Here is a 27678-nt window from a genome sequence, read left to right as displayed (position 1 = left end):
GCCCAGAGGCAAACCTGAGCCAGTAAACAACTTGGACCGGGCCTCCTCTCCACTTCAGTGTGTACACTGAGTCCAGCTGTGCAAAGAACCCAATGGAGCAGTTTACCCACGCCTTGACAGAAAGTCGCTTGCCATTTTAAATAGTGTCCCTGTGTTTGGGGCAAAAGCGTTTCGAGCACATATAGAAGCACCTGAAGGTAATACCTTCCAGGTCAGGCCCTCCCCTAGATACTCGCCTCCAGGTCAGTTCCTGCAGGCAGGGCAGAAAGAGCTCTGCAGACAGTCCACCAGCTAGAGTTCAAGCTTACTCTAGTCCCTTTACAGAAGTTGAGGGCCCAAGGGCGACTCAATTCCACAACCATTTCAGGGCTTGAAATCACAGGCATTCTGGGATCCTTTCTATATTCAAGGGTATCATACATTTGAGGATATGTAAAGGATAGTATTTTTAATCAGTTCTATTTTTATATTGAATTTTAATGCTATGCTAAAATGGTTAAATGAGCAAAAGCCACTGTGCCTAAGTGATCCTAGGGAACGGAAGTGACCTGATCCAACCCCCCAGACTTGGCCCTGTCATACACGGACCCACTAGAGACTGAAATGGCTACATCATATCAGAGGAAAACATGTTACCAAAGACTCCTCTATCAAACTCCAAGAATGGCTTCTTCAAGAGAAGGCAAATTTCCTCAAGACGAGAGGGCAGACACAACACAGTTATGACTTACTGGGCTGTCACAGATCTGGACCCTAATCTGCCACCACTATTGGGTGGCACGGAACTTGACAATTCCTTGGTACAGTTTCCACAGGCACAAATCAGCGTGGCTTCTCCATTAAGTTTGAAAGAAATGTTAGGAATGTCTGGACTCTCGTGGTAGTAATTATACTTTGGCTCTAAAGACTAATTGTGACACACAGAGCTGGCGGCGATGAACAGGCGCTCCTGTTGCCCTCACGAGGGGCATCCTTGGAAGTATTTCTAAGCCAGGCTCAGAAGGGACCACTGTCTTTGTCAGGTTGATTAAAGTCGTGACTACAGGGTGCAAGTGAAAGACGACTGGTAAAGTTCTGTGTGAGTGGTACTAGGCCTCTTGGCCACAGGTAATGCTTCATTTTCTTCTGGCAAAATAAAGGCTCAACACAAAAAAACTGGAAAGAAATTTTTCCTCAGGCAAGCTCTCTGACTGAACTTTCAACAGAAGCCCATTACCATGTCGTTACTATACTTTTTTGACTTAAGCACTCACGTTGACTCTACTATTTCCAGTTGGGATTTGAGTAGAAGCCAGATTTCAAACGTGGAATTCATGTAGTCGACATTTAGAAAGTTCGAGACAAACCAAGTCGCTGCCACTCCCCGACTCAGGCTGGCCACAGCAGAGGCTGTGTTCATTGTAACATGACTATATCCCAACCAAGGGAAGCCTTAAGAATAAAAATAAATTCTGTTTGTTACTCCTGTTTTGTCTCTGGGCATCTGGCAAACTCTGCAGTAAGATTTCAGTAGGAAGAATAAAGACATGGGTTCTAGCCTGCTCGGTACCAACATCTACTCTTTCAAATTTTCATTTTACGTTTTTTGTTTTTTTAATGGTTGTTCCTGCACATTAAGATGCGCATGTGGAGGTCAGAGGGCAACCTGTGGGAGTCAGTTGTCTCTTTTACTCCGTGGATTCCTGGGCAGAATTGAGGCCCTCATCTAAGCCCCCTATCTCACCAGCACCACTCAGAGCCTGAGAGTCTCATGGTTCCCATGCAGGCCTCAAGGTTGATGTTTAATGGAGGATGACCTTAAGCTGGTGTTCTCTTTTTTGACTATACCTGAATGATGGGATTACAGGAGAGCCAGAGGGCTCCTGGCAACAGAGTTGCATCTCAAGTCTGCACTTTCTCCGCTTTTAAAATAAGCTGTGAAAGAAGTGCCAGCTTAGCCTCCACTCACGTTACGTTCCAACGAACCTTGGTCTCCACACCTGCGTGGTGTCTGTTCAGGTTATTACTGTGGTTTTGTAAATAGCTCGTCTTTAACTGTTTTAAAGAATTTTACAGTTGTCTGGTTGTCCGTCTGAGGTTAGGAGCTATAGAACTGTTTGGGGAGGATGAGGAGGTGTATGAAGGAGGTGTGTCACGGGGGGTGGGGGGGCTTTGAGGTTTCAAAGGCTCATTCCGTGTCCAGTCTCTTTCTGTCCCTGCTTCATGCTTGTGCATCAGATGTGAGCTCCAGCACCATGCCTGCCTGCTTGACCCATGGCCTAGGGCCCTGATGGACGTGGACTCTGACATTCTAGAATGGGGCCCAGATTACATTCTTTCTTTTTGTAAATTGCCTTGGTCATGGTGTTTTGTCACAGCAATAGAAAAGTAACTAAGGTAGTCATGAATAGTTTCCCCTTCTAACTAGATATATTTAAAGGATTGTTTCTTAATTATGTTTAGTCCTTCTAAATATATATATACATACATACATATATATACACATATATATATAATTTTGTTTTCAACCAAAGCCCGTCTAGTATAACACTGAGCTGAACTAGGGCTTAGTTTGGTGGGGAGAGTATGGCTTGGGAGACAGACAGACATTCCATCTCAGTTTAGTGACTATGTGGAGTCCCGTTATGTTAGTGGGACAAGGATATCTCTTAGAAAGGTACCCAAATGGAATAATGTAATCTGTATAAATGCTGTGTAAATGGCGGTGGAGGCCACTTTTATGGATAGTACCGTAGAGAGTTTGCTGATGAGAATTTTAAGCAGCTGCCTTCAGAAGAGAACAGCGGCTCCTTAATGGTAACTTATTGCCACTTGGCTGCTGGTGTGACATCCAAAGGATGGGGTGGTGTAAGGGGAGGATGTCAGGTTTCACTAGGAACTCCTGGGTATGCCGATTTCCCGGGACACTGTCAATGGGGGCAGGGGAGGGGGGTATGCTGGAGACGCGCAGGTATCACTCACGCGGGGGTGACGCCCTTGGGCAGCCCCAAGGCGTTGACAGCGACAGGCGGAGGCTGAGAAGGCAGCAGAGCACTGAGGAAGGCTGCAGGCGTCTGGCCAGGGCTGAAGCGGGCAGGCGAGGCACAGTGCGAGGTGGAGCTGGGCAGCGGCGGTGGCGGCGGTGGCAGCGGAAACACGTCGGGCACCGGGAAAGCGGTGGAGGGGCTGAAGACCGGCGGCGGCGGCGGTGGCGGCGAGGGCGAGGACGGGCCCCACATGGCCTCGGGTTCCACGAAGGGAGGCCCGGGCGCACGGCCGAATGGCCTGGGCGTGGGGGACAGCGGCGATGGCAGACTGGAGGAGCTAGGGCTGGAGGTGGGTGTGGGCAGCCCCGACGCGGGACCCAAGTTCTGCGCCGCGATGAATTGCTTGGGGCGCGCGTAGTTGAAGGAGCCGGAGGACTGCATGGCGGTGGAGCGGGAGGCCAGCGCGCTCATGGGCTCCGAGGGCACCGGCGACGCACAGGCCGCGAGCTCTGGGAAGGCTGGTGGCGGTGGCGGGAAGGGCGGCGACGGTGGTGCGCTGCTGCCGCTGCTGCTGCTGTTGCAAGGGACACCCGGGGGCGCAGGGGGCCAGGCGCACGCCTCCTGCTCCAGGCGCACTTGGTTCTGCAGTTGCTGAAGCTTCAGAGGATCCCTGGGGACACAGAGAGAAAAGAGAGGAACTTCAGAGAAGGGGCGCATCCCAGATGGAGAGAAGCACGCATACAACCAGTTTCTCACAGAAGCCTGACCACAGTTGGACCCAAGATATGGTACAAGTCATCATAGTGACTGATTCACTCTGGACAAAGCAAGGAACAGTAATGCCAAGAGCTCATTTCAACTCCGTGAAAGGGGTGCGGGGATGGCTCAGCGTTCTGAGCAGACAGTAAGCACTGCTCTTGCTGAGGACCTGTTTAGGTTCCCGGACCAATGGCTCCCAAAGCCTGTAACCAGTTCCACGGGATCAGCCGCCCTCTTCTGGCCTCCGAGGGCACTGCACTCACTTGCATCCTCCAACCCAAGGACATAATTAAAATTAAAAAAAACAAAGAAACTGAACTCCGGGAAGGGGAGCCAGACCAGCTTGTTGATTATGATGAAGCTGTTGTGTGATTTCCAACAGCATGTTGTAACAGAACCAGAAGAAGCATTAAGGAAAAAAAAATTGGATATGAGTTCCCAAGCCATTTGTAGACAATTTCGGGGAAGGAAAAAATTTCATCCGAACAAGAAAGCTAAAATTAAAAACAAAAGTCACTTTGAGTTATTTTTAATAGATCTCAGTTAATCTGCTTTGCCCCCTTCACAGCTGTCAAGTCAGAACTCATAATATGACAAGCTCAGTTTTCCCTCCCTTAAAACTGGACGCAAAGGAGTGGTGTCTTTACGAATGGGGAGAGCTGAGGCAGGAGGATCAAAGATTTGAGGGTATCCTCTGCTACAGAGCAAGAACCTGTCTCAAGAAGCAAAACATACTGGGTGTGGTAGCATATACCTCTAATCCCATTAAGCTGGAAAGAGCAAGGTTCCAAGCTATCCTTAGCTACAGTGAGATTTATCTTCATGGATGGATGGGTGGGTGGTTTTGCTGCACATATACCCATGTACCTCCTGTGTGCTAAGCCATTTCTCCAGCTGTATTTTGTTGTTGTTGTTGTTGTTTTGTTTTGATTGTTGTTGTTTTTAAATAGAAGTCACCGAGCAGCTAGAACCCCATTCTTTTACTCAAAGGTTTTCTTGTTTAGATGAATTGTGTATCTACTTTGTTTCGTTTACAGTCAGGTCAGCAAAGCAGGCGATGGCTGGCCAGAGGAACTTCAAAAGAAGCTGGCTCTGAGCAAGCAGATCAAACGCTACAGTTCCAGAAGGCGCCTTTGCACTCACTTTTAAATGTTAAAATGGGGTGAGGTAGGAGTAGGTGGCTCACGGATAAACACTGTGCTGGGTCAACTATGAGCATTAGCGTTCAGACCCCCCAGAACCCACGATGAAGTTAGCCATACCTGTCTGTAATCATAGCACTCAAAAGTCAGGGTCATGGAGTCTCCAAGGAAAGAGAGCAAACTAGCCAGCAGCCAATGAGCTCTGGGCTCAGCCAAAGACCTTGCCCTAACATTTAAGGAGGAGAGCCAGAGGACACCAGACATCCATCCCCAGCCTACACATTCGCTCGCGCAGAAACACACACACACACACACACACACACACACACACACACACACACATAGGATCTTACACGCACACATACACACACAAGATCATACATACATACATACATACATACATACACACAGAGGATCTTACACACACACACATTGGATCTTACACACACACAGACACAGACACACACATTGAATCTTATACACACAAAGGATCTTACACACACACATTGGATCTTACACACACACACATACACACATTGGATTTTACATACACACACACATACACATTTGATCTTATACACTCTTACACACATACACACATTAGATCTTACGCACACATACACACATTGGATCTTACACACACTCACATTTGATCTTACACACACACGTACACACACACACACACACACACACACGCACACAAGAAAATGCCAATGTTTTTTCTGCTTGTTTGCTTTTATCCTCAGGCATTTAATCTTCAAAGATGAAGGTTGGATAAACTCAAAGTAAGAACAAGAATAGAACAGGCAAAGAAGCTGAAGGTTTGTCATCAGGTGCCATTAGATGTAGTGACATCACAAATTCTACCCTCCTGCCTGTGCCTTTGATAGTTAGACACACTTTCATCCACGGAAAGACAAAGAAGTATTTCTCCAGAACTGACAGCAACAAAGAGAAGAGGCTCTCGATTCCTAATCTGCGCGAGGCATCAAAGATTTTTAATAACAAAGGACTTCGTGGGATCCTACTGAACTCGAGTATTTTAAAAAGCAGCCAACCGCCGCTCAGACTCGCCACTCCCATGAAATTCCAGATGTCTGTGTGGTTTGGTAGACTGTCTGGCACATGAGCTCCCACTTCGTGTGTTTAGGACCAGACTAGGACTAGAACTTGTAAAAGCCACCCACCAGCTCCAGGAAGACTCTACCCAGGACTCTTGTTCCTATTCCTCAAAGCCCATTCCACATCCTCTGCCTTTATAGCTGCTCCGTCTTCCAAGCTACCGAATGCTCTTCCACTTGGCTGACATCGCACCTGGTGACTTTTGTCAAAGTTCCCCTACTCTGTCAGCCTTACTCTTCACAATGGCAAGAGAGCCACGGATGTGTGTGATGATAATTTAAGTGCGGCCTGCATCAGCAAAAAAAGCTGGGTGGCGCTGGGGCTGTCCCAGAGACCACAGGCCTTCTATCAAAGATGAGGGAATGGCTTCCTAGAACCACCTACGCTGCTTCTGACTCTCCTCACAAAAGCAATCTTGCTCAAGGATGTTCAAAGTGACCAGTGCCTCAACGCCCCTCCACCCCTGTCATTAATTTTCTGCCTCAACAGGCTATTTAAAAAAAAAAAAACTTTTTTAAAGAGGAAGAGTGACAACACTTGCTAGCTCAAAATGGCCTGAGAGCTGCCAAGGCACCCCACCCTCAGAATAATATAGTGATTTGGCTACTATTATGTATCAGGATGGTAGGAAGAACTTTCCCAGGATTGTTAGTTACTTTCCCTTTTTCAGTGCTTCAGCTTGGAGTTAAGAGCATAAGGCGCAGGAAACAGGCAGGATCAGGAAGCCAAGACACTGACAATGAATCCTCAAGTGTCTATCTTGATTCCTGTTCTCGATCATCGGTTTTATTTAAGCTCTTAAATGGATTTGACACCAGAATTCCATGATAGCAAAAATGATGTGCATTTTTTAAATCACTGTCTCCGTTTTCACTGGGTAACCTTTATGGAAGTTGGTTTTCACAGCTACAAGAAGACAAAGGGAAGCAGAGACACCAGAAAGCTAAATCTGCCCGTGCCCTCTGGAAATTACTCAGAAGGTGTTTGTCATTCAAAAAAAAAAAAAATAAAAGGGCTCATCTGGTTTCCCCATTCCTTTATCCTGTTGGCTTTCCTCCGAAGATGAAGAAGCTACAACAAACCTTTTTGGAAATCCTTCTTATGCAAGAAAACCCGGGCTACAAGCCTCTAAAAAAAGCCTTAGTCACGACCAGGTTTTCAATGCCATTGTGCTCAAGTCTCTGTTATACACAAGCAAGCCATCAGATTCTCCCCAACTTCTTTTTTCTCCTCTACTCACTCACCACACCCCCAGAGTTCAAGAACTTTAAGAGTTTCCCCACTGTAAACACACCCTAAAGTTCTCAAAGGTTCAATACTTCAGGAAAGAAAACCGCCCAGAGTTTCTGTTAAACACCTGTCACGGTCCATTTACAAACGGGAGAAGTTGGGCAAGCTGTTCTAGGTTAGAGTGAGTTCAGAAACTGTGTCTGCCCTTTGATTCATTCACGACACTGCATGCCAGCACAGAAGAACCTTGACCTTCTATGTAATTAAAAAATATATACCTGGGGTCATGTTTCCCTCCCAGCACCTTTCTTCACTTAATGGCTCCTTGTGGGGAAAGCATCAGGATCAATGGAGTTTGATAGTTAATATAGTTTTGATGTGAGGGGCTGGCTCACAAAATCTTGCCCTGGGTCTTTCTCTCCCAATATTCAGTAATAGAGAGATTTGCAAAAAGATGTGCAATTCTTCCTGCATAGTATTCTGTTCTCTGGAGAGTCGATGTCTGTGCTCAGGACAAGTGATGAGAAAAAGAAACTTCTGGAAGAGAACTTTTATGTAAATTGGGAAACCCCAGCATGTGTCCTGGGAACCACGTCTGGGTAGTGAGACTGTGTCCCCTGTTCACACGGATAAAGACGGAGTATGCATAACCACCAGGAGAAACCCTTTAGACCATAGGGGTGGAAACCATGTGTGATTTAAGAATAAATATGTTTCTTACACATTGTCTTTCACTCTTGACTGCGTAACCCAGAGGTCATTACAAGACAAAGAACTGCTGAGCACCACGTAGAGCCCTAAGCCCCTCTATAGCTGCTGTGTGTAAGCACCACAAACACAAGGGGTGTGGCGTCCACCCTCCTGTGACATCCAGCCAGGGGCCGCAGCGGACAGATCCATCACCATCATGGATGACAATGGACATTCTGGCTACAGCATTCTGAATTCACAAGGAGGAGGGTCTGGGACGGGAGTGGAGAATTTTTGCCAACTTTACAGTGAAGACAGAGATTTGAATCAGAGCCCTGAGTATTCCCAAAATCTATTTATTTCCCACCTCAGATAGAATTTAGGTCAGGATCGGCGGTGAGAGAGGTGAATGTACTCATTCTGAATAATTAATTTTACAGAGCATTATTTACATGACATGCATTGTCAAATATTATGAATTAATGCAAAATAGAACTCCGTTCAGCTTTGATTAAATTCCTTTTATAACTTCTCAATGCTAGTGTCTCAGCTAGTGTCTCTTGTGCAAATCACATATGCCTCAGTTTACAGCTTTATATCATGGGTAAACTCCATGAGGGCTAGAAATAGAGCAGCTTGGTTCACTGCCTCATCACTGCTGAGTAAAAGGTAGAAAAATCACAATCTTGGGAAAGTTCATTTATACAATTAATATGTAAATCACAAATACAACCACACATATGCATGAAAGTTCTATAATGAAATCCATCAGTTTGTATGTTAACTTCAAGATTAATTTCAAAAAGACCAACAAAAAGTAAGCCAACTGAGATCATGTTACTTGGCCTTCGGGGGTTATGAGTTTGAAAGTAATTATGAATTCAAATACGTTCCCCTAAGAACGGGAGGAAGAGTAGGGATAAAGATGTGCACTTTGCACAACATACCACAAAAGAGAATGGTAAAGTCAAGTTAGAACTGACCCCTTCTTGAAATGAGTCTGCGTGTTCAACACGTATTGCCAAATAGCCTACACGGAGGCTACGATGTCCCACTCCTTCATCTTTAGTCCATTCTGACATTTTTGTAAATTTTGTTGACTCTAGACAGAGCCAGAGCTGAGCACGATTGATTTTCAAGGGAGGGGTAGGCTGGCCAAGCTCAGCACACGGCTTGAGAGTTACTTTTAGAGAGTTCTGTCCCTTGCACTTAGAATAAGAAGCACATTTGGCTTCACAGCATAAAGACAGTAGCCTCCTGTCTTAGTTCATAAAGTTCATCTCTGTTTGAAGTCATTCGCTGATGTGTGTGTGTGTGTGTGTGTGTGTGTGTGTGTGTGTGAAGAGAGAGAGAGAGAGAGAGAGAGAGAGAGAGAGAGAGAGAGAGAGAGAGAGAGAGAGATTGCTGCCCAATTCACACTCCTCCTGGGAACTCATGGGAAACTCAAAGCATAGCTTCCACTTTCTTATAACACAAAGAATAAGGACCATGAGGTTGGGGAGCTGTGATCCATCAAGTATGGACGAGACTGCTCATCAAAGCTGAATCCTACAACTGGCTCCAAGGAGACGAAGAGTTTTCATCTAGATTTGTGCAGTTCCAGCTCTCCACAGGAGGAGGTGGCCAGTTGGGCTCAGGGAAGGTTTCTGAGTCTGCTCCAATACGTTTACAACCTCACCAAGAGATCAGGGCTTGTAACCAGGCAGACTATCTGAGATGCGGATGTGCGGATGGGCTTTGAAGATGCCCGAGGTCCTAGGATGCCTGATGAATCAAACCTCGTGGAACTCTGGTGCTCAGCCTCTGTGGGAGGAATGCAGGGAGGCATCGCAGTGAAATGCCTGACATGATTTTCATTTCTCCTGCTTCAAAGGCTAGTGAGAGCAGCGGGAAGATATTAGCTGTTGATTCTTATAAAAACTATGCTAATTTGGTGGACATTAAAGGAGCGTGAACTGTTCCCAATTGAAAATGCATGCTATTAACTCGTAACACAGACAAAGTACGCTTTTGAACAAGTCTGTTTGCTAACCTTTTTGGTCAACGCTTGGGGCAGAATCAATGATCTCATGTCTAATTGAAACACCAAAGAAAACCCCCTGTGAGACATATGTGGAGGACCTTTCAGATCTTAAGCATAAGATTTCCAAGAGTTTTTGAAGAACTGGGGTGGGAGGGAGAATAATTAACTTGCCATCTGACAATGAAACAAAGAACTTGGCATATTTTAAGGTTTGGGGATGGTTAATAGTTCTTCAATTTTCCATTGTAGAGCTTCGACCTCGTCTTCTGTGATTTCCATTTAGGCTACACTGAGTAGATCTAAAACAGTGGTGTGCTGTCAGTGCTTGTAAGAACGGCTTACTACTGGGGGTCAAGGGTCACATCTTTCAAAGCAAATCATCATTACTTGCTCACTCAAATGTCTACAAAACACCAATTCTCCCGCCTCCCTAGGCTTCCTTTGAAACATCTTCTCCACAGTGCCTTCGCCGCTACTCACAGACCAACTACTAAATAAACATTTGCTGAATTTAATTAAGGTCCCCACATGTGTCTGCTCCACTGAGCCGAATGGCACTTAGTCACACACAGCTGCCCTTTTCTACAGAAGCAACCGTAGAGGTGAGGCTGCCACCACACAAATATTTACAAGTAAGAACACAGTCAGCAGACGATTAGAGTTCCGTCCTTTCACTTTGCGATGCCGTGGGCATCTATGTTCTTCGAGAGTTTGCTTATCCTTGCTGGAGCCAATTTTTCTTTTTTAATTTTAAGGTGGAAATTCATAATGCAAGCTAAGATCCTTGTAAACTTTGACATCCTATAACCTGGGCTGGTTAGTACCTCAAGATTTCACTGCTGTAAAGAAACTCATTTGAAGAGAATGACTGAACAAGGAAGTCAGTCAGCGTTTGGCATTTACTAGGGTGTATAACACACACAAAGGAATAAATCTCTCTCTTTCTCTCTCTCTCTCTCTCTCTCACACACACACACACACACACACACAGAGAGAGAGAGAGAGAGAGAGAGAGAGAGAGAGAGAGAGAGAGAGAGAGAGAGGAAAATGGCAAATGCTCCAAGGGGCAGAGTCCTTCAAGGGACAGCATCCTTGGCTTCAGGTTCTGCTGTGACGCTTCCCAATGGAAGGACTCTGTGACAGTCTCCAAGTGGCTCAGTAGCCACCATTCTTTAATATCCTCCACCCCTCTTCACATCGCAGCCCTGATTTGGTAAATCTTTCAACAGTTCACGCCTGCGGTTGTGCTGGCTAGAAAGGTCATGCCATGCCACTTGGCAGTCTTGTGATCCCACTGTCTTTCTGGGGTATCTCTGGCAAGTGACGCACCCATCCTTTCTTGATGCACTCTGACTCCTGGGTCACCAACACAACCATCCTTAGTTTCCTGTTTCTCACCCTGGCTTTCTTCCCCTCTCCGGTCCTTTCCTGTGCTCTCTAAATCTGGGTATCTTTCCTAGATTTAAGGCATTTCCTGACACCACAACAAGCCACCTTCATCCACACACATGAAGGGCTGCATCCACAGCTGCACTGGGAAGCAAATGAACAAAGACCAGGGGTGGGGCATGACCTTTCTTCGAGCTCTTCTCTGTATGGGCCCTGTCTCTCCCTCATCCACTAACCTCTGACTTGGAAGGCAGTTCTGGTACGTACTTCCACGTAACTTCTAACTTAGCATGTCCAAAACAGAGTCTCTTTCGCTTTAATCTAATTTCTCCTAACAGCACTGACAGTCAATGCCAAACAGGGCTAAAAAGCCAGTGTAAATACTGCTTGGCTACACTCTTTCAGTCTCCCAAATTAGTTGGCGTCTCCTTCTCCTCCTCTTCCTCCTCCTCCTTCTCTTCCTCCTCCTTCTTCTCTTCCTCCTCCCCCTCCCCCCCTTCACCTTTCCCTTCTCCTGTCCCCCGGCTTTTCATCACACTTTTCTCTTTGTGGAGTCCTGTCTCTGCCTGCTTCTCTCAACCTACTGAGGTGGCCTTTAGTCTTTGGTGCCATTTCAAAGCCCATGTCTTCTTACAGCCCCGCCTAACAGTGTCCCCTCCTTCCTTCTGCCAGCTGCTCGGGGCACAGTCAGGAGTGGCATCAGTGACGTCTCACCCATCAGGCAGGTCTCCCAGGGCCAGGCCCGTGTTCTTTTTGACTTCCTTATCATGACAGTGGTTCAGACTCAAATGCCACTAAATCCCCGTGTAGAGACTGCCAGGCATACTTTGATAAGAAGTGTAGGAAAAGGAAATATGTCCTCTAAGGAGGAGGAAGGAAATTTATATATTAATATTTATGATAATGCAGTGTAAGTATGTACATTGGTACTTTGGTAATAACTGTAGTTACAGTTTTGGCTTTGTTAGCATCCAAAATAAGAAACTTCCAGTCCCAAAGAAGTTGTTTGCGAACCTGGCTGGCAACGGAGTTCCTAATTTGGCATCTGTGAGGCACTCCACCGTGTTCCAAGCAGTGGCAGGCTGTACCGGTGCCCGTTTTCCATTTTATTTGGTTATCAGTCAAAAATGTATTGAGTTTGTATTTGCTTTGGTAAGTGTCTCAGGGATCTTTTTTTGGCTAACTGAAAACTTTAGTCATCTCTAAGTCACACTTTTCCTTCCTAGGGCCCATTTCTCCTCCTCTCTCTGACTCAGGAAACAACAAAGCTGGTCCTCTATAGAAAGAGGGCAGGGTTCCTCTGTGTGTCCTCAACTGGGGCTCACAAACATTGGTGGTGAGGATGGCTGGGATACAACCCTGCTGCCTGCGCTGGGCCTTTCCTCAGAGCTGTGAAGACTGACACTAATAAAGAGCCTGGAGGAGTTTCTATGCAGAAAGGAAGCTAAGCACAGGAGAAGAAGCCAAGTGGGCAGGCAACAGGCGGAGGACAAGGAGGGTAAAAGTTTATCAATTTTATTATCTAAACCCACAGACTGTCAGAACAGTTTTATCTCTAAATTTCATATACAAGTGATTTTCCTCCTGCTCCTTCTTTTCCTTTTCCAGCTTTAAAAAAAGTGACCTTAATGGTCCCCAGAACCAACTTCCTTATTTTATATACGGAAATGGAAATATAGCTGACTTGACAACATTATCAGTTCGTTGGTGACAAAGACGAGACACGAATGTCTTGATAGTAAGAATACTGAAAGGTGACCGAAGAGCAGTGTCCAAGGCTGATGCCTCAATAGATGGGTATGTGTGTACTCAGAATAAAGAGACAATCACGTTTGGAGCTGTCGAACGCGCTCGTCTCTGGACAGGAAGACTACAGTGAGCTAGAGGCAGCAGGGGACCTTTTACCTTTACATTTTATAATTTTATATGCTGTTTGAATTTTAGAAATCACGTGCATAAAAAAAAAGCCCTATAGTTAACATGCTTTCAAGAGGCTGGGAAGAGAACTTAGACTGTAAAGAGTTGGCTGTACAAACAATGAAGACCTGGGCTCTGTTCCCAAAACTATGTAAAAAGCTGACCATAGGGTCATGGCCTTGGAATCCTGATACTACAAAGGGGAAGACAGATACCCTGGGGTTCCATGGCCAGCCAGCATAGCCTAATGGGTAGACCCCAGTTTCCAATGAGAGACCTTAAACACACACACACACACACACACACACACACACACACACACACACACACACGCGCGCACGCGCACGCGCACGCACACGCACACGCACAAACCCAGAGAGAGACAGAGACAGACAGAGACATGGAGACTTTAAAATATATCTGAGGCTAGGTGTATAGTTGTGTGCTAGCATACTTGCCTAGCACACGTTATCCATAAAATGGCAGAAGTATATATCTTTATCACAACATTTCTTGAAAAAAATCAATAAAGGATGAGGGAGCAGGAAGGAAGGGAAAGGGGAAAGGGAATGGGAAAGAAGGGGAAGGGGAAGAAAGGGGAAGAGGAAGAAGAAGAGGAGGAGGAGGAGGAGGAGGAGGAGGAGGAAAGAAGAAGAAGAAGAAGAAGAAGAAGAAGAAGAAGAAGAAGAAGAAGAAGAAGAAGAAGAAGAAGAAGAAGAAGAAGATGACGATGACGACTATGACAACAATGAAGAAGTTGTTAAACTTGGAAATCCTGGACAAGCGTTTTCTGTTTGAATAATCAGGACAAAATTCCCAATCTTCTACCTCAGCAAGAGGAAAGGCAGCTGGAGTGGCTTGGCCAGCCCGATGCCTCCCCACGGGGTTTTCACGGGGCTCTGGCTTCCTGTGGGGCATGCATAGGGGGCTCTGCTGACATGACTGCTCATTCTGTAGGGCAACATTTTTCGGAAACTGTTTCTGTCTATGATCCATCTGTTCCTTGTAGGCTAACTCTGGCCGGCAAAGGCAGCAGCTTGGCTGTAGGACTCTGTTTGGCACGTTCGAGCAGGAAGCTTGGTAGTAGAAGTGAGGGCTCCAGCTGGGCCAGGCTCTGTCTCACCTACAGTTTTGCTTGCACGGATTTTTCCAGATTTGGTAGGGGACAAAGAAGCAATAGGAGAGCGTGCTACCTACTGCCTGTGCCCCAGTTGCTTCTTAAGGACCTTGTAGGATCTCTCATTTCTGAGGATGTGTTCCCAGAAAGACAGCTCTGTTTTTCAGTAGCCCTGGCCTTGCACGGAAGATGATGGGGCGTTCTCTTTAATTGGGAACCTTTCCTACCCTTTTTAATGTCTACCATGTTTGACTTGCAGTCTAAAATAGTATTTAGAAGAAGGTAACCTTTTCACCAACATTGCTGAGGAGGTTTTGCTCCCATGTCTCCCCACATGGTCTATCCTGAGGAAGGCGACTCCTCCCTGAGGATTGGGATAGCCTCAGTCTCGCTTGCTCTTCACTAAGCTTGCCTGTTTCAAGTGCCAGAGGGCAAACTCTTCCGGGAGCTTTGAAGGTTACAGCCTTATTCTGGCACTTGGCTGAGACATGTGTGCGGACTCAGGACTCACTGTGGGCTACTCCATGCTGATCCCCTTAGTGGGCAAACACCCCTGCTTCTCTCAAGAAGCTTTGTGGTCCCCACTGGAGGGGCCCTGGTTCTCATTAGTTAAGGGGTTGGGAGTCACTTAGTCTGAGGCTTTGGCATGTGCTGCCTGCTCCCTCATCTAAACTTCAAGTCACAAGTCAACCGACTTATATAGTGAGACGTTTCAGGTACTCAGAGAACAGATATGGCCTCCAGGGAGCCCCCAGTTGTCTGTATTACTTGAACTCACACCTCTACTTGTATTTACAGACTCCCCACTGACTTGTTGTAAACATCTGAGAGGTCTTCGCCCTTGATTATATCTTTGAAGGCCCAGGACACTCTTTAAAGTTCCGATGTCTTCCCTGACACCTCTGGGCCATAGTGCTTCAACTCAGTCTCTCCAGCACTGGCTCGGCCCAGCTCTGGGCATCATGGGCAGCTCTGGGCTGTGCCTACTGCTGGCTCCTTTGATTCTGCCAGGCTGACTTTGCGTATGGCACTCACTGGGTGTTCATGTCAGAATAGGATGTCTGCCATTTTGGAGAGATGGCTGTGTCTAGACCTCTGTCTTACCTTCCCCACAAATGTGACTTCAGGGACCGGACAATCAAGGATGGGGATGGAATCTGTTGTTTCTTTCTATCTTGTCTCTTCTAAGGAGCCTAAGGGACCCCAAGTTTACAATCCCTCCCAAAATTGGGAGGAGAACAACACATGGGAAGAGGACTGACAGGGATCTGCTTTTGTAACATAGGTATGTAGACTTCAACATTTTGTTTTGCTAGAATCTTGCTCTCCCCACCAGATGTGGGAGGGTATTAGTCAGCGCTCCTCCCCTACAATAGTGCCCTCATCGTGTTCATTACACTAGGGGATTTCTCAGACTAAGGCAATGTCCTCTTGATAGAAAACCACAGTCTGTGCACACTGCTAGGAACTGGATCCTCTGTCATTTCTCATTCCCTACTCAGAATTACCTGCAAGTGATTTTCATGCTGTTCCTGATATTGTCACAGCCTGGATGCACTTGAACCTTCCCTGAATGTCACTGTCCCTGTCCTCTTCCACTTCTTTTAGATTAGTCTTAACCACTTCTTGGGAGCTTCCAGATTGGCTCAACACTCAGTTGTGTAAGCCTTGGCTGCCCTGATCACACTTAAAGTTTGGAAGACTCAGAACATTCTGTCTGAGGAGTCCTGGTCTTTTAGGTCAGCCCCCCAGTGGTGTTGGAAGTGGCTCTTTTGATGGTACTCCTCTGGTTTCTTCTAGAACTTACTATTGAAGGCAAATACTTAGGAAAGATGAGCCTAGACACTCAGAAGACCTTAAAGGACTGGCTGACCCACAAGAACTTGAGTAATTCCTCTTTCCCTCAGAAGGAAATGCTAGGTTAAGGAAAGTCCCCTCAAAATCCCAGAAGTTTCTGTCTTAAAGAATTTTGCAGCACAAGAGGAGACACTGTGTTATTGTCTTAGCAACTAAATACCCTGGAAACTAAAGAAGAGATTCACTGATTAACTCCCTGTGTTTGAAGCTACCTGGGTGTGAGGGTACTCCTTGGAGGAATTTAATCAACCACATATATTACTATTATTACTACTACTATCACCAATAGTCAGGTAGGATGTATGTATGTATATATTATTTGTAGAACAAGCACAGAAGCAAACAGAATAATGTTAGAAGCAACTAGAGTTTTCCTCTTACAAAAGCTGGGTGTGGCTGTGAAATCACAGCTAGCCCCGTCAGCACCCCTGACAGTTGAGCCACCTAGACCTGTCTTCTGCAGATGTGTCTGTGGACTGGTTGGTGATCTCTGTGGCTTTGACTACATCTTTCTGGTCTGAATATCTTCATGATCTGTGAGATAGAAATCTGAGTTGCTGTTTTTACTTTCAATACCTTTAAGAAGTTTTTCCGAGCTATTAAAAAATAATGCTCACTGCTTCTACTCTGCTGGTCTTCAGTCTCTTGAACGATTGTGTCATTAACTATGGTAGAATTCAGTAAGACTTTATGCTTTTACATACTCAGGAAAGCATTATTGTAAGAGCAGGATTTTTTCCCCCAAAATTTCCACGAATACATGCCCATCTCTGAAGAACTTATTAAACAACATCTCCGAATAAGTAATACACTGCCAACAACAGTCCTGTGTATCTCAGTGTTGCAAGGGTAAATAGTGAGAAGAATGCATAGTTGGCTCTGGGTCCTCAGAGTAATCTATTTTCCATTCAAGGTCACCCACCGCTAGATTAAATGTTAATAACCATGACAGACAAGTCAGAGGCTCTGTAGTATGAACAAAGGCTTTGCTCGGTCACCAGACTCTGGGTCCAACCTGGAATCTGAAGAAGGAAGAGGGTATAAAAGAAAACAAAAACCTTAAAAATGCCCTTGGCAGGCTCAGGAGCTGCAGTCAAACATCATGAATTAAGAGATTTGTGACCTGGGAAGGAACTATATATTTGAACTGCCTTTTTTCCCCTTAGCTTTTGACCAGCTAACCTTGACATTTTTAGAGGCCAAAGGGTGAGATGCAAAATTGACAGATTTGACTAGTCTTTCACCTAGGATGCAGATATAACTTTTAGCAGTAAATGAAGTCTATCCAAAGGTGTCTTGGTAAGAGCTGTTGTAATAAATGAAGTTTCTCCCTCAGAAGTGGTTAATACCACTAACATAATCCTGAGGCAAAACAACCCAATTATTTAATGTAATTACTCCCCAGGGGAAAAAATTAGAAAAATCTCTCGAAGCTCCCTGGATTTTCCAACACAGTTATCTATGGCTGTACATAGTCGAGACTCGTTAATCTAGCATTTTATCGAATGGCATTCTCTATACTGTGGTATTTATGACTCCTTCCAAAACAATAAAAATGCTGCAAGATCTTGAAATGCCTTTCCCAGGAGAATTTCACAGTCTGTACAGCTGTGGTGCTGGACTTAGCTCACATGTCAGTCACGCAGCTTGTTGCCTACCACCTGGAGGTTTCTATCCAAGACGATAAACGTCACGACTGCGTATTCCTCCATTCAGAGAGGTAGTATAAGCAAATGAATGGGTGTGGGGTTGTTTTTCCTTTTAAATGTGCGTGGCAGTCACATAATGCACAGACGGAAGGAAGGACTGGGTCATCTTCCCCCCTCAGCATTAGACTGCTGACAGCCTTCGTTCGTTCCAGTTTGTCCTGTGAGAACATGGAGGTGAAAGACTCCGCCCACCACTCGGCTTCTAAGTCTGTGCTCTGTGTTCTCAGAGGAGCATGGTGACAAGGGAGGGCGATGTTCCACCTCAGTCAAGCAAGAACATGCTCGTGCTTTAAGGGGAACACAGAGCTGATTGTCCCGTGTCTGACTTGCCAGTAGCACAGTCTCATCACACAGGTGTGCACATGTGTCCTCATGGATAAGCACCTACCCCCTCATACGCTGGGGTGGCCCTGTGCTTGCCACAGCCAGAGTCTTCTACACGAACTCCCATACTGAACACCTTTGTCGTCTCATTCAGTGCCATGCTTCCGACAGCACTCACTGGTCACTCAAAGAGCTGGAGAAGGAATTACTTTTGAAGTTTTACTTAGGTAAATATGAATATGAAAAGATAATTGTTTTTTTTTGTTTTTAGAATTTGTTTGGCTCAGTTCTCTTCTCTCTCTCTCTCTCTCTCTCTCTCTCTCTCCTTCTCTCTCTCTCTCCTTCTCTCTCCTTCTCTCTCTCTCTCTCTCTCTCTCTCTCACACACACACACACACACACACACACACACACACACACACACACACGAGTAAACCTTTTCTAAGTAACCTGTGTCACTGTGCTTCTGAGGGTGTCTTTTCTACTTCAGCTATGTGGGCTGCTGCATCCCTGTGATAGGGATGTTGTCTTTTGGGCCAGGCATGGAAACCATGGAAACCATCTTCTTCAGTCTCTCCTGTTTTCTTTTAGGTTGTAAATGATGTTTTCTTTTTTTCTTTTAAAGATTAACAAGAATGTCTTTAATTGCTTTGACGGTCAGAGGAAAAGAAGCGGCCTTGGAGGGCAAAACATTTTTTTCATAGCATACAGAACAAGTCACCCTACAAATGACTCCTTAAACCCCCAGGGGAGCAATGCATGCACCCGCCTGTCGTCCTGTGATAATTCACAGCATTGAATATCGATGCTATTAAGTGTTTTGCACTTTCAATCTCAGTCTCTAGCCTTCTCCTCCTACCGTGCACCCGAGAGCCCCATGTCTTAAGAAAGAGACCTCTCTGTGGGATAGGATCCCAAATGGGCCTGCCACGTGAGATACTCAGCAGGTTCTCCTCACCGGATGGACCCCGTTTCTACCACAGGATGGCTCCTTAATACTCTCTTCTGGCTTGTAACATAGCGGAAAAAGACGGAGATGACCAGTGAGAATATTAAATGCTATTTTTGCAACAGTGGCTTAGATAACAAAGGTTTGAATGCACTCAATCTAACACCTCAAGACCTGCACTGTGCAAATACGGCAGCCGCCGCTGCTGAACTCTTGAACGGTGTTAGTCCAGCTTAAGATATGCTGCAATTCAAAAGATATACCAGATTTTGGATAGTTTAACTTACAAAGGAAACGTAAAATGATCTCATCACGAATGTTCATATTATTTCCATGCTCAAATGATATATTTTGACTATATGGGGGCGAAATAGACTATATTACCACAATTAACATCACCTGTTTCTTTCTTTTTGTTAAAAAATTATATTCACTTGTTTGTCTGTGTGAGTGTGCACAGGAGGTCACAGAACAACCTGTGGGAATGGGTTCTTTGTTTCACCATGTGGGTCCTGGGGCTAGAACTTGGGACGTCAGGCATCAAGTACCTTAGTCTACTGAGCCATTCTGAAGCTCCTCACTCGCTCCTTTCTCCTTTCGAAGGAGACTACTAGAGAACTGATACTGAATAAGTGGCCTGCTTGCCTTTCTACTGGACTATGCTCTTAGAAGCTTGGTTCTTACCTTTGCAGTGTCCCCTAATTTTGACCAATTATGAAGCTCAGGTTTTTCTGTTTTAGCTACAGATTGTGCACCCTGCAGCCCACACCCACTCCCCATCCAATGCATAAAACCATTTAGAACAGCAGTTTTCAACTTGTGGGTTACGGTCCCCACAGGGGTCACAAATCAGATATTTATTTACATTACAATTGATAAGAGTAGCAAAATCACAGTTCTGAAGTAGCAACAAAATAATCTTACAATTGGGGTTACCATAACATGGGGAAGTGTATTGAAAGGTCATGGCACTAGGAAGTCTGAATGTCTAGCCTTAGAATCTAGTATAGAATCTGGTTTAGAATCTAGAAAAGTACAAAACCAGCCTCAAGACCCAGAGCCCATCTTCATATTCATGGTGAGCTGAGGGGGGTGGGAAAGGATGTAGACCAGACAATACCAGACGGTGGGAAGCAATGGCTGCTAGATACACACCAGCTCACACACAGCCCACAGGCACTCCCTCGCTGTTACTGCTTCCTTGCTAATGGCCCTTGGATGCCAACACTCTCTAGTTAGCAACAGCCAGTATGCTATGCACAGGGCTGATCTCAGGGAAAACTCATCTACTTACAGATCACAAGAAACTTTCTTCTTCAAAGCAAAAGGCACATTTTTAATAAAAGTATTATCCTTGATAAACTCTGAGAAACCCCAGAAAACAGCTTATGATACACTGAGTATATGAATTTTAAGACTATGCCTCCCAGTGTCACTAATTTAGTTTGGCTAAGCAGTGAGCAGCCCACTTGTTCTGCAGCACATTCCCCCCTGGAATTCTTCTAATACAAATAAAACAAGCGAAGGGAGCCTGACTTCTCTCCACAAATAGTACTCTTTTTTTTTTCATATTAGGGAAACTACTTACAACCTGAAATTTTACCCTAAACAATCAGAGTCTAATTCTCGGTGAGTGACCAGACAGAGAACTGCTCTCACCAAGGGGTTTCCCACAGGAGGAGAAATGTATCAGTGCTGCAGTTTCATTTTGTCTTGAGACAGGGTCTCAGGTGGCCTAGGCTAGCCTTGAATGAATTGGTTATGGAGCTAAGGATGCCCTTGAACTTCTGGTCCTCTTATTTCCATTCTCGAGTGCTGGGATGTTAGGTGTGCAGTACACCCATTCAGTGTGAGGGATCAAAGCTAGGGCTTCTCCCATGATAGGCCAACACTCTGCTTACTAAGCTACATGCCAGCCAGGTGACAGCATCTTCAACCACAGTGACACCACGGCGAGCGTTAACAAAGTGCATTTAACCCCTCAAAGAAGGTGCATTTAGAAAAGTACATTTGATGTTCTTCAAATTTTTGCTTTCTATGTCTAAAACGTTTCATTACATTTTAGTTATTTGTGTGTGTGTGTGTGTGTGTGTGTGTTCATATGTGTGTGTGAGTCTGTGTGTGCACGTATGCATATGGAAGCTAGAAGACAACTTAAAGGACCATGTGGGTCCTAGGTTTTAAACTCAGGTTTTCAGGCTTCGCTGGAGGCTCCTTACCCACTGAGCCATCTTGCTGGGCCCCCTTCTTTCTGCTTTTGATAGATGCTTGTATTGCTGTGCATACAGAGAGGAGAAAGCAGAATTTATTGAGAAGTCCTAATACTGGTTGCTATCAAAGACTTCTATGGGGCTGGAAATACAGTTCAGTGGTTAAGAGCATGTATTGTTCCTAACCAGACTGACATTTATTTTCTAGCACACACATCCAGCACTCAAACCTAGCTGAAGCTCAGCTCCAGGGGAACCAACTCCTCTGGCCTCCAAGGTACCTGTCCACACATGCACGTATTAGAAACTATTTTCTTATCTGACTGGTATAGTAAGAGGATAAATTAGCTAGGATGAGGCCATGAGGTTTTAATGCTGGTTGACTCTGGGCTAGCAGTTTTTGCCCTGAGGTTGTAGAATATTAATATGCTAACTGATGCAGGCTTCTTGCTATGAGTAGTGATGGTTTAATCTTAGTGTGTGTGTGTGTGTGTGTGTGTGTGTGTGTGTGTGTGTGTGTAAAATAAAAATCAGTCATAGCATTCTTCAGACATTTCCTTCCCATGATATAAAGTTGTTCACAGAGTGCCGATTCTTCCTGTATGTCAATTCACTTTCCTTATGACATAAAAATTATGGTCATGAGGACTAGACAGGTCGAAGAAAAAAAGTCCTACATCTGAAGGCCACAAGGGCACAATGGTCTTGACAGTGAATGCCACATTCAAAGCAGTTTGTCAATAAGCAACCTGAGGTGCAAAGGGCTGTGAGCAGAGCTCGCTAATACAGGGAAGGCATCGCACGGCTTATGTTGCTTGGGGTTTACTACATCCAACAAACCTCCCTGATTTCTCAAGCTCTGTGCTTGTTGGTGACAAAAGCAGATTAACCTCACTTTCATGTTTGGGGTGAGGAATGACTGTCAGCTAAGGGCTGTGGAGAGAAGGAAGTCTGAGTTGGAAAATTAGACAGGAGCGTTCTAACAGTTCTGGGCTCATACTTCTAAACCAATCACTAAACTTTTCTAGTATATAATTTGAAAATTATATGATACACACACACACACACACACACACACACACACACACACAAGTCTGGGACGTAGATAGTTCCCACTGCCTCCCATCAAGGCGTCTGCACTAGGAAACTGAGACAGGGAATCCATTCAAAGAGCCGAGGAACGTCCTATTTCTAGCTGGGGAGTTCTATCCACATACTTCTTGATGACTGAGCCATGAAGAGTAATGGTGTTCTTTTCTGTTTCTATGATGACAGTGAATTGGGGGACAGATCCCGGGCCGGAGGGAAGAAAGCTGGTTATTAATATTCAACTGTACTTTTACACCATTAAATGTGTAATGGTGTACTTTTCGGGTGTGTCGGGTCTGGACTGAGACTTACAATGTTTAAAGTTACACTACGACTTCCTCCATTCACTTAGCCCTTCTGAATCCATTTCCTCATCTTAAAGGAGGGTCGCAACAGCACCTAGGCTAAGAGCATAAGTACCCGTGTCTGACTATAAAGAGCAATGTTTAAGCAAGCCTTCAATGGGTGTTGGCTATTGATATTCACATACATATTATATAATTTATTAACCAAATGTCTGCCGAACTGTCCCAGTGGAAAAGGGAATTTGTAGCTACAGCATTAATATTACATCATGGCAGGGTCAACACTGAAATAAATTGACTTACAAAATTGGTTCTAGAGTGCATAAGAGAGAAAACTGAATAGGCAAGTCTTGCCAAAAAAGTTTATAATGATAATATAAAACATTTATTGTAGACAGGGATAACTCTTGTGCATTCATTTTCCTCTTTGCTTGGAATCCCAAGTACACTGCGCGGTTTGGTTTGCTCGCACGCTTCCTCACAGCCCCCTTTCCACAGACGTCAGCGGAACGGGGATATCAGTAAATGGGAATGGAAGAGGGGGGTTCAAGTCAAAGGTAAGCTGGAGATGGTGTATTCACCACAGAAGGCACAGTTAAGTACTAGTAATCAGCTTTCTTCCCTCCAGCCCCAGGGAATCTGTCCCCTGATTCACTGTCATCATAGAAACAGAAAAGAACACATCTGTTAAAAATGAGCTTTGGTGGAAAAAATTCAGCTGGCACTCTCTTTTCTTGTCTGTAGTCTTTTTTAAAATAGCACTCTTATGTAAGTCCTTTACTATATATAGTTGAGAACAGGGAACCGCAGCTTGACCTGCAAAGGCTTGAGCCATTTAATACCACCCCAGCCCCAAAGGACAGCAGGAGCGGTTAGGACCCCAAGTTCTGCTTCTTTTGAGACCCTGACAGAGCTGGTCTTCAGTCTTTCCGTCTATAGAATAGACCCAAGTATGGCCAACTCGTTCAGGGGTATCTGTGGAACCTCAGAGGACACCTGAGGAATGTCTCTTTGCTTAGTCAATAATTTGTACTCCCCACCCTCATGCCTACGCAGATCTTCAAGATCTAGAATGCTGACATTTCCGTCTAAGGATTCTAAACATCCTACCGTTGCATCCCCAGCCAGCTTTGCCGAACTACACAGCCCTCTGGTTGCTGTCAGTTTTCTCTACTGGGCTACAATCTCCATGTGGGCAGGACCCACATTTCTTCGGGTCACTAATATGTTATCTAAGCTTAACAACTGGTCTGGGAATGGATGGGTGAGTGAATAAGAAGGAACGGTAGCTACTACGTACCGCGTTCTTGTCTTGTTAACTTAGGTCACTGGTTACTCTTCACATGTTGTGTGGTTTTGGACCATCCATCCTCTCCACCTTAATTATTGCACCTACATCCTGGGGCAACAGTAGCCGCTGTGCAATCCAGCTGCTACCGAGATTACAGCGGGCCATGGAGACAACACCCTATCAGCAGCTGCTGGCATTGTCTCTTCCTCATTGCTCTACCCTGGTCCTGTCAGAATAGGGCAGCTCACCTGCCGATTCTTGCCTCCTCTTGCAGATGGCAAGCGTTGACTTCCTGTCTCCTACATACCTCCCACACTGCATTCTCCAGGCATCACAGAGAGTCTCAAAACCCACATCTGATCATGTGACTCCTCGACTTCCTGGTCCATGAGAGTTTTTTCAAGCTTCTAGGATAAGTTCCAAACTCTTTAACTTGGCCCACAAGGCCCAATGCCTGGCTATGGCCAACTTCTAATTCCTCAGTTTCCCTCATAGCTTTAGTTCCTTCAAGATTTGATGCTCCCAACTTAACAGCTTGCTCTACCTTCCATTCATTCTGCAGCTGTCAGTTTAAACCTTACTTGGTGGCTTGCCCTTAGAGCCCCTGAACATATTCTATGCATCTACGCCCCCAATACTCCTTATCCATATTTATTTCTCTGTGATAATTCCATGCTTACAGACCCTTCAGGGCCTCTTTTACCTTCAGTAAAATGAGATCGAAGAAGTGACATTAGTAGTAGAAATGTAATGTCTCTAGAAATGTAAGGGTATTCATATAGGACCAGGGCCATGTCTACATATTGAGTGTGCTTGAGTGTAGCTCTTCTTAGACTACTCTGGCCGCCTATAAAAATAACCTAGATGAGGTTGTTTGTTTGTTTGTTTTAAGGCTGAGGTGAATTTGCCTTCATTCCTGAGAAACACTGACAACTCTTTCTAGCAGAAAGAATAAGTTACAGCATGAGATGCTCTCAAAAGTTGCCGCAGTACTTCTCTTCCGGTTCATCATGACTTCCTCTCTTTGCCTGCCAAAGCGGTCCCTTCTGGTCTCTCTACGTGCCTAGATTTCTACAAACCAATTTATGGACCCTCAGAGCCAACTTCACATTTTTTCTGCAAAGCTCAGAGGTGAACAATGACTATAACCAAAACAACTGAGGCAAGGGGAAAGCTACTTCCTGCACGGATCCTACAACCTGATGAGCTCAGCACACAGGCTTCCATTATCTCCAACCCACAAAACACAAGTGGGAAGTAGGTCGGGTGATAGGCACTTAATTCAATTACCTAAAAGCCCTAAAACAGAATAAATCTATTAACATGCTCAAGGCAAAGTTTAGCAAGTATTGCTACAAAAACTCCAACTTCAAGATCAAAGAACAAGTATGAACCCTCATAAACACCATGAGCTTTGGAGACAGCTCCCTCCTTATGGCTGATTTGCATTCGTCCTTCTTGCCCACCCCTCTTTAGTCAGCCTAGAATACGGAAGGAGTTTTCCTAAGCACCTGGTCTAGGTTCGGTGCTGAAGACGTAGCTGCCATTCACAGCACTGCCTGTGCAACCAAACTATGCACCATTTGTACTGGTCAGAGGCCCGGGGAGGAATGTGCTGTGTCCCTAGCCTTTCTGTTTCTTCAGTCTTCCTGCACCTCATACTTAGGAAGCCACTTCACTGTCAGTGAAGCTACATGCTTGTGAGGTCCTGGCCTTTGGAGGACCTTGTGTCTTAGAGCCCTGTCCTCCTTTGTTCCTAACAGTGAGCTGTTGTGCTGTCCCCTCATTTTCTAGGAAGCCTTAGCACATTTCCAAGAGAGCTGAAGTGCTAGGCTGGCTCAGCATGATTTTGTTTGCTGGCCGACAGCTACGGGCTAGTTGTTACTGATGTCAACCGTGCGCTTGTCAGATGTGGGTTAAAGGGGCCTCTGAAGCTCTAACAACAGTGGGCTTTGATACGTTACTCACTAAAGCGCTGTGGTAGATTCTTCAATAAGAACAAGAGAGACTGAAGGACTGGCACCTCAACTGACCAACTGCCCATCTTTGCCTCTTTTCATTTTACATATGCAGGTCACTTCTGGTTTATTGGGGAGAGGGAGGGAATGAGGGAGGTGTTGGAGGGGGGTGGAGATTGATTGATTGATTGATTGATTCTGAAGACAGAAAATAGAAGTCAGACTATGGGTCCACAGTCCAGAAATAAATGCAGGTACAATGGGCAGGTTTCAGACACCCAGGAAAGGAAGAGCAAGTCTACTGAGACACCGGGAGAGAAAGGCACAGTAGGATGTGCTGCATCGGATGTAACCTGGCCCTCAATGACACATGGGTGGGCCAGAGTCAATCACTCGGCAAAATGGTCTTGTCTGCCAGGTACACAGGGTCTGAGGACCCTCCTGTTAAGTGGGAGTCAGAAGTGCCTGTGATTTCTCACACTATTCTGCTGCTTCCCAACCAGACCTAGAAGACAGACTTCACAATACGATGAGAAATCGCAACATAGGCCGTTATATGCGTCAAAAGGGGATGGGCTTCCCAGCAGTGGCCTGGGTTTTTCCAAGCTTTTCAAATATGCCAGGAATGTGAAGAACCACCATCTTTAGGACCTTTGAAAGGGGTTTGAGGAGAGTAGGCCCAGACATACTATTGAACCACTTGAGAGTGAAAGAACTAGGTTCTTCCTTCCTTAGTTTTTCATGGGCAGGAGGAGTGGAGAGGGAACATTTGTTCCCTCCTTTTAGGAGCTGGGCTGCAGAAGACAGGCCTCCCTGACTAAAGAAGAAAACAAGTTCACTCCACTCAGGGTCTGGTTTAACTCTCAGGAACAAGGCAAAGTATGTCTCCTGGCTTTAGAGTCAGACACTGCTTTGCCTGTTTGTCATCAAACCCTTTGTTTCTTGGTCCTCTGGAACAATGAGGGAGGCTCAGGGAGTTTATTGCTTAAAAAAAGTTAAAGAAGTCCATTGAACAACAGGTTAGAGGTTGATGCATTGTGTTCTGTGAAGTCAGACTTTAGGGAACTCACTAGCAACTGTGTGTAACAAAGCAGTACAGCCTTCCCCTCCCCCATGTGGGTGTCATGGGAGTAAGGTGAGGTAATGGGTAAGACAAAGGGGTTGGCTCATTGAATCAGCTACATGCTTGAATCTCAGTCATTCCAGATAACTGCTCAAGTCTCATTGTTTCTTTAAGGCCAGGTACAGAGTAACTACTAATGAAACTACTGCTCTACAATGCTTGAAGCTACACATGTTAAAAATATCAGCTGAGTTTGGCTGTCCAGAGTTTTTAATTTCCTTTTACTATTGATAACACAAATATAAACACTAAGTTTGGTTTATGCTAGAAATGTTCTCAAGATGTCAGACTCTATAGAAAAATCAGTTCAGACTTTTAAAAGCACGCACTACGTCTGGTCAGGTTCCCTTGATGAATGTGGTTACTCTAGGAACTATTATGTAACTGTCACGTGTTAGGGATGGGGTGATGGCTCGCTGGGCAAAGTCCTTGCTGCAGAAGCATTGGGACTTCATCAAAAGCAGAAAGTGATAGAGAAACACAAGATCAACAACAACCTTTGCCCTTGT

At 45.3% G+C, this 27678-nt stretch overlaps 1 protein-coding gene across 2 annotated transcripts in view; it reads right to left on the bottom strand.

The window, feature by feature from the left end:
• Palld (palladin, cytoskeletal associated protein) overlaps positions 1-27678 on the bottom strand; it is a 217016-nt gene that overhangs the window by 34541 nt on the left and 154797 nt on the right. For both annotated transcript variants that reach the window (XM_032919335.1, XM_032919334.1), the window contains one exon: positions 2962-3636. In XM_032919335.1, coding sequence (XP_032775226.1) covers positions 2962-3636 — 675 coding nt within the window. The remainder of the gene's footprint in view (positions 1-2961; positions 3637-27678) is intronic.

Source organism: Rattus rattus, chromosome 13 (genome assembly GCF_011064425.1).
Source record: "Rattus rattus isolate New Zealand chromosome 13, Rrattus_CSIRO_v1, whole genome shotgun sequence".
Taxonomy (NCBI): Eukaryota; Metazoa; Chordata; class Mammalia; order Rodentia; family Muridae; genus Rattus; species Rattus rattus.
This window is presented reverse-complemented; position numbering and strand designations above follow the sequence as displayed.